A 7,698-nucleotide genomic window follows, 5' to 3' on the forward strand; every position below is an offset into this window, starting at 1 on the left:
ATGTATTATTTAATTCACAAAACTCTTTGTGTGGTTTAACGTTGTCAATAAATAAACGTGTTTCTGATTCTGAGGCTAAAGTCTTCCAGTCCAGCAGGTGGCGAAGCAACCATGACGTCATTTCCGACGCACTGGCGAAGAAGAGCAACCTGCGTATCGAAAGTGAAAATAATATTTTGGATTTTCTGTCAAAGGTTTGTGACTCTCTTTTAGTTATTCGATATTTGAATCCATCTATAAAATCATGATCTATTTTTGCATCCCGTCCCGCTCGTCTACGCGGTTTAGCATTAGCCTGTTAGCTTTGTCCGTTACTGTATAAACCATAAATATATGATTATTAAAGCAATACAACGTAAATGTACTTAAACACTTTGGCTTTTAATGTTCCACAAGGCGATTGAAACATTGTTTCATTCATCAGCGTTGTGTTTATTGAGTATTTTCGTGTCGAGTTGTGGTTTATGTTGTTGGTTATAACGGATCTTATTTAACAGACTAGTTTGTGTTACTAGTGTTTGTTTATTTACAATGTTGTTCATCACTGATCTTATTTAACAGACTAGTTTGTGTTACTAGTGTTTGTTTATTTACAATGTTGTTCATCACTGATCTTATTTAACAGACTAGTTTGTGTTACTAGTGTTTGTTTATTTACAATGTTGTTCATCACTGATCTTATTTAAAAGACTAGTTTGTGTTACTAGTGTTGGTTTATTTACAATGTTGTTCATCACTGATCTTATTTAACAGACTAGTTTGTGTTACTAGTGTTTGTTTATTTACAATGTTGTTCATCACTGATCTTATTTAACAGACTAGTTTGTGTTACTAGTGTTTGTTTATTTACAATGTTGTTCATCACTGATCTTATTTAAAAGACTAGTCTGTGTTACGATTTTTGGTTTATTTACAATGTTGTTCATCACTGATCTTATTTAAAAGACTAGTTTGTGTTACTAGTGTTGGTTTATTTACAATGTTGTTCATCACTGATCTTATTTAACAGACTAGTTTGTGTTACTAGTGTTTGTTTATTTACAATGTTGTTCATCACTGATCTTATTTAAAAGACTAGTTTGTGTTACTAGTGTTGGTTTATTTACAATGTTGTTCATCACTGATCTTATTTAACAGACTAGTTTGTGTTACTAGTGTTTGTTTATTTACAATGTTGTTCATCACTGATCTTATTTAACAGACTAGTTTGTGTTACTAGTGTTTGTTTATTTACAATGTTGTTCATCACTGATCTTATTTAAAAGACTAGTCTGTGTTACGATTTTTGGTTTATTTACAATGTTGTTCATCACTGATCTTATTTAAAAGACTAGTTTGTGTTACTAGTGTTGGTTTATTTACAATGTTGTTCATCACTGATCTTATTTAACAGACTAGTTTGTGTTACTAGTGTTTGTTTATTTACAATGTTGTTCATCACTGATCTTATTTAACAGACTAGTTTGTGTTACTAGTGTTTGTTTATTTACAATGTTGTTCATCACTGATCTTATTTAAAAGACTAGTCTGTGTTACGATTTTTGGTTTATTTACAATGTTGTTCATCACTGATCTTATTTAAAAGACTAGTTTGTGTTACTAGTGTTGGTTTATTTACAATGTTGTTCATCACTGATCTTATTTAAAAGACTAGTTTGTGTTAGAAATGTTGGTTTATTTCCAATGTTGTTCATCACTGATCTTATTTAAAAGACTAGTTTGTGTTACGAGTGTTGGTTTATTTACAATGTTTTTCATCGCTGATCTTATTTAAAAGACTAGTTTGTGTTACAAGTGTTGGTTTATTTACAATGTTGTTCATCACTGATCTTATTTAAAAGACTAGTTTGTGTTACAAGTGTTGGTTTATTTACAATGTTGTTCATCACTGATCTTATTTAAAAGACTAGTTTGTTTTACGAGTGTTAGTTTATTTACAATGTTGTTCATCACTGATCTTATTTTAAAGACTAGTTTGTGTTACTAGTGTTGGTTTATTTCCAGTGTTGTTCATCACTGATCTTATTTAAAAGACTAGTTTGTGTTACTAGTGTTGTTTATTTCCAGCTTTGTTCATCACTGATCTTATTCAAAAGACTAGTTTGTGTTACTAGTGTTGGTTTATTCCCAGATTTGTTCATCACTGATCTTATTTAAAAGACTAGTTTGTGTTACTAGTGTTGGTTTATTTACAATGTTGTTCATCACTGATCTTATTTAAAAGACTAGTTTGTGTTACTAGTGTTGGTTTATTTGCAATGTTGTTCATCACTGATCTTATTTAAAAGACTAGTTTATGTTACGGGCAAACACGAAAAACAAACCAATGATTTCTGAATGTTCTTTTGCAGGACCTGAAAGAGCTTCTGGACTATCAGACTTAAAAAGCAAGATCCTGATGGCGGGTTTCTTGGACAACATCCGCTTGCCGGAATGTGAGTGCGTGGACTGGGGCGAGCGTCGAAACATGGTGGCGTCAGTGGTCGCTGGAGCTCTGGTGAGTGATCTTGGTGGTGGTCTGTAGTTGGATGAAGTGGTCTGCTATTGTTGGCAGAAGTAGAGAAAGACCAGTGAGAATACTACTTTAATAAATTGAAAAATATATCTTGGATCAGGTGGGGGCAGGTAAATTTAATAAAGGGGCTACATTTTCTACAGTGACCAATGTTAGGGACCATCTAGATTTATAATGGGAACAACAAAAAAAAAAAGTTAAGAAAACAAATCTAATGCAATCAAAGTAAATACTCATTTTTATTTTATACAACTTGTATTCTTTAAAAAAAATCAGATGTATATTTAAATATATATATATATATTATATATATTATAAATATTTTCTTAATTAAAAAATGTTTTTTTAATACTTCCTCCTAAGAGCAAATCAATTCTCACGAGAATGAAGGGTACAAAATCTTGCAGTGATATTTAGATTTGAACTAGATATGAATAATAAAAAATAATAATACAATTGTCAGTTTCTAGATGATCTGTCTTTGCCCATGCTCCCACCTGCTGGCGGGACTGCGTCATTGCAACAACTGATAAACCTGTCACACACATAAATCGTAACCATGATTCTTGACTTGTCTTTTTTTTCAGATTTGTGACTGTTTTTTCAAAATGATTTAACTCAGAACAGATTGTTGATGTCTGAACCAGTATGGAGGTAGTTTTGTTTCTTTATTATTCAAACAAGCTACTTTAATCAAAGTAAACCGTTTGATTGACAATATTTTTTGATTGAAACAGCTTCCCTTTGATTGAAAATATTTATTTTTGATACATTTTTTGTCTGAAGCTACTTTTTGTTTAATTTAAGCATTTTTTAAATTTCTTTTTATTAAACAAAATATTTTGAATGAATGAATTTTTATGATTGAGGCTATTTTTTGTTAAATTGAATAATTTTTTTTTTAATTGACATTTCATTTTGAATGAAGCAACTTTTCCTTTGAATGAAACAGCATTTTGTGATGGATAATCATTTTAAATGGAAAAACTTTTTTTCCGATTGAATCAACTTTTTTATTATGGAACATATATATATATTTTTTATTAAATAAAGCAAATTGGTTTCACTGAAAGTATGGAGCAGTTTTTTGATGGAAGTAACTTTCTTTAAAATTTTTAAATTTAAAATATTTGTTTTGATTTAAGCAACTTTCTTTTTGATTTAACAATAAAGAAAAACTGTGTAGGGGTCGTTGTGTCGTCTGGCCATTTTTAGATTTCTCTCTGGAAGATTGTTGCTGAACCGAATGAACCACATCTTCACCTCTTGCTTGTCCTCAGTTCTTCACCGGCTGGTGGATCATGATCGACGCGTCGGTGGAGTACCCCTTTCAGAAGATGAACCACGCCTTCCACACCTGCGGCGTCTTCTCCACCGTCGCCTTCTTCATGTGAGCATGACTGCGACCCGGGTCGAGAGGAACGTTTGCTGAGAGAGTGTTTTGATGTGTTCCAGGATCAATGCAGTGTCTAACGGCCAGGTGAGAGGAGACGCGTACGGAGAAGGCTGTCTGGGACGCACAGGTGAGTGAAACACCATAGCTTATGGTCGTTGGACATGTTGGCAGTTTGCCAAGCAATTGAGAAAAAGTTTACAGAAGAGAGCAGCTCACCTGAACGTCAGCTTCAGACAACAAACCGACAATGAATAAAATAATCAATGACTTTAACAGGACCATGAGTAAAACAGACGTTTAAATCAGTCCATACATGGTAGTGGAATATGAAGGTTACAAACGGTACCTGGGTGACTTAGGTCAGTCGGTCAAACTGAGCCTGAGAAACCTGGGTGTTGTATTTGATAAAGACATGTCTCTTGTTCGACACTGCAGAAAACTGACCAGAAACTGTTTCCTTCAAATGAGAAAAATCTCTAAACTTAGGAAAATGTTGTCACAACATGATCTGGAGCTTGTAATCCATGCGTTTGTTTCTTCTCGTCTGGACTATTGTAACAGTTTGTTTTCATGTCTTAACAAGAAGGATCTGTCTCGCCTGCAGTTGATTCAGAACTCTGCAGCGAGAATTCTGACCCGCTCAAGTAGAAGAACTCACATTTCTCCGATCCTTAAAACTCTTCACTGGCTTCCAGTTTCTTTCAGGATCAACTTTAAAATTCTGGTTCTTACTTTCAGATCTATTCATGGTCAGGCTCCTCCTTACATCACTGATCTGATCCAGACTTACACCCCAGCTCGGGCTCTGAGGTCTGTGGATCAGAATCTACTTATGGTTCCTCGCACACGGCTCAGGACCAGAGGAGAGAAATCCTTCCAGGCTGTTGCTCCTAAGCTTTGGAATGATCTTCCTCTCACTTTGCGCTTGATGGAGTCTACTGACTCCTTTAAGAAACATCTTAAGACGTTTCTATTTGTTCAGGCTTTTCCTTGATTTTCTCAAACTCCTGTTGTGTTCTCAGTATTATCTTGGTCTTTAAAGTATATACTTTTTTGAGTATTGTTTTGATTGTTAAAGCGCTTTGTGACCCTGGTCTGGAAAAGCGCTATACAAATAAAAATTACTTACTTACATTCAGGTGCTGGATCTACTCCACGTCATGATGCAAGGTTTTATATTTGACTGACATTTGAAATGTTAAATAAAAACTATAATCTAAGACCTTTTTATTCTTGCAGCCTTGTGTTATCTTGATCTTTTAAGTATATCATTTATTGAGTATTGTTTTGATTGTTTAAGCGCTTTGTGACCCTGGTCTGGAAAAGCGCTCTATAAATATATATAACTTACTTACACCTATGTCATTTTTTTTTCTAAACAAGAATCACCAATGAGAACAAAGTCACAAGACTTGACTCAAGTTCTATGTCACTGTAAATGTTTTATTACCACAATAATATATAATATGCTAAGCTCTGAGACTTCTTCTTTGCATATAAAACATCCCACACCGCCATAACCCTGGTTCATGTGTGCTCTGCCCTCTACAGGCTGTCGCTGTTTTTTTCTAGGGAGGTAATGCATTGCGACAGCCTGTAGAGGGCAGAGCAGGCATGAAGTAGAACTTTTGTTTAAAAACAAAAAGGTAGATTGTAACACAGTTGAGCTTTTTTTATTTTTCAAGAGCAGATTCTGAATCTTAACTAATCGATTCAGAACCTCTTGAATCAAATTGATACCCAGGTCAAATCATTTCATTACTACTGTTGTTGCACAAAAAGTACACTTAGACTTAAGACTTTGTTTTTTTGCACATAAAACACCCTGTTTTATAAATAAAGCTTACTTACAGTTACAGTTATAACCCTGGTTCTACGAATGTGTGCTCTGGGTTTCCTCGCAAGGCAACCCATAGCAACAGCCTGTAGAGGGCAGAGCACACATGAGGTAGAACTGTTTAAAATGAATCAATTACGAATCTTATGAATCAAAATTGGATCTATTTAGTAAAATGATGATGATGATGATGATGATGAAAAAGATTGGAATGATGTCGTTCTCGCCCTCAGGTGCTCGTCTGTGGCTGTTCGTCGGCTTCATGATGATGTTCGGCTCTTTGATCGCGTCCATCTGGATCCTATTTGGAGTTTACGTAGCAGCAAGTGAGTGACTCGACGTCCACCCAAGTAGCATTATTGTCCATTTAAATCATGTTTCACACTATATAGAGTCAACAGTCGGAAAGTGTGATAAACACATGTTTTGCTCTGAGACACCAGTTCAAAGATCCACGTGTCGCCTTCAATGTGTTGAAGCCAAAACATTTGTCCACTTTCTCACGGATGAATCAAAGCTCAGACCTTGTGGTTGTTGTTCTCTTCTCTTCTCTCACATCCAGACAAGGAGGTCGGCCCGGGGCTCGCTGTTTTCTTCCAGAACGCGTTCATCTTCTTCAGGTCAGGGCAAACACACACACACACATGTCACACACCGCACACACACACACACGCCACACACCGCACACACACACAGAGTCTTGCGACAAAGTTACATAATAAGTTTGTAACAAGGTGTGAAAATACTTTCCTCTCTCCGCAGCACGCTCATCTACAAGTTTGGACGCACTGAAGATTTATGGGGATGAAAGAAGACGTACACAACCAATACACACATGCATGTACACACACACACACACACACACACACACGTGAGAACTCGCACACTTAGAGTTCCATCCAAATGTAGCAGGGGCGTATTTTGTATTTTGTTGTTACTGTGATGTCGTGATTTTTAGAATTCCTGCCAAATAAGTAAGAGATGTAGAGAAGTAAGAAATGTTTCAACTCCTGCCATCACCTGGCTTCATTCAGCAACTAGTGGGAATTTAACCAACAACCTTTTTGTTCAGATGTCACGAAACGACACGCTGGTTAGTTGATGTTACGTGTAGATAGCTTGAGGAGCCATGGGACAGACCCACACCACTGCTGTTGGGGCTCAGAAGCTGCTAAATCAAACTGGGACACTAGGAGGCGCTCTCAGGCTAAAGGCTTGTTGACTCAAAGGCAAGGATACCTATAATTTATTTAAGGTGGCGAAGACTCACTAGGACAATTTAGCACGATAGTGTGCGGCAGGTTTAAGTGAATTTCTGGAACATTTGTGTCTCAGGATGAGTTTCTACTGAACTTCTATGTCTGTGTAACTTGAATAAAAAACTTTTTACTGAACTTTAGATTATATTTTGTGACAACACTATATTTTGTGACACACAGAGTTTCTGAAAAACCACAGGTCAGAAAGTGTGCGACCTTCTGAGCTGGCCTGTGTCCAGACAATAAAACATGTCAGATATTCATGAAAGTTACATTTAGGGGTATTTTGCCAACAAAAAATATTCATTTATATAATTAAAAAGCATTTTATCAATGTATTTAATTGTTATATTGTTTTAAAGTATTGATTAATCTTTTTAAAAAAATGTTTTTTTCAACTTAACTTTCTAAACGTTTACAAAAATGATCAAATAATCTATGAACAATACAATACATTAAGAAATACATGTCCAATCTTTAATTTTAATTTTTTCAATTGTTATTTTATGTTTACTCAATTTTAATTTAACTAAATTAAATGATTAACCGACTAACCGATTAACTATTAAATTGAAGATATTAGGGTTTGGATTTTAAGATTATTAGGTTAGTGTAAAGGGCTTGGGCTAGAGAAAAAAGTCACCAAAACCACAAGTTAAAAACTAGAAATCCCTAAAAAATGTTTTTTCTC

The 7,698-nt window shown here is 35.0% G+C and overlaps 1 protein-coding gene across 1 annotated transcript; it reads left to right on the forward strand.

Annotated features, from left to right (window-relative positions):
* The first annotated feature begins 116 nt into the window (after nt 1-116).
* On the forward strand, nt 117-7,142 carry LOC148068526 (transmembrane protein 50B-like). The gene is made up of 7 exons (XM_087803928.1): nt 117-194; nt 2,352-2,497; nt 3,796-3,905; nt 3,971-4,038; nt 5,982-6,074; nt 6,311-6,368; nt 6,511-7,142. Exons 2-7 carry the CDS (start codon nt 2,399-2,401, stop codon nt 6,554-6,556), a joined length of 474 nt encoding a protein of 157 aa, XP_087660054.1. The 5' UTR covers nt 117-194; nt 2,352-2,398; the 3' UTR covers nt 6,557-7,142.
* Nucleotides 7,143-7,698: the final 556 nt, after the last annotated feature.

Source organism: Callionymus lyra, chromosome 12 (assembly GCF_982586985.1).
Source record: "Callionymus lyra chromosome 12, fCalLyr1.hap1.1, whole genome shotgun sequence".
NCBI classification, from domain to species: Eukaryota; Metazoa; Chordata; class Actinopteri; order Syngnathiformes; family Callionymidae; genus Callionymus; species Callionymus lyra.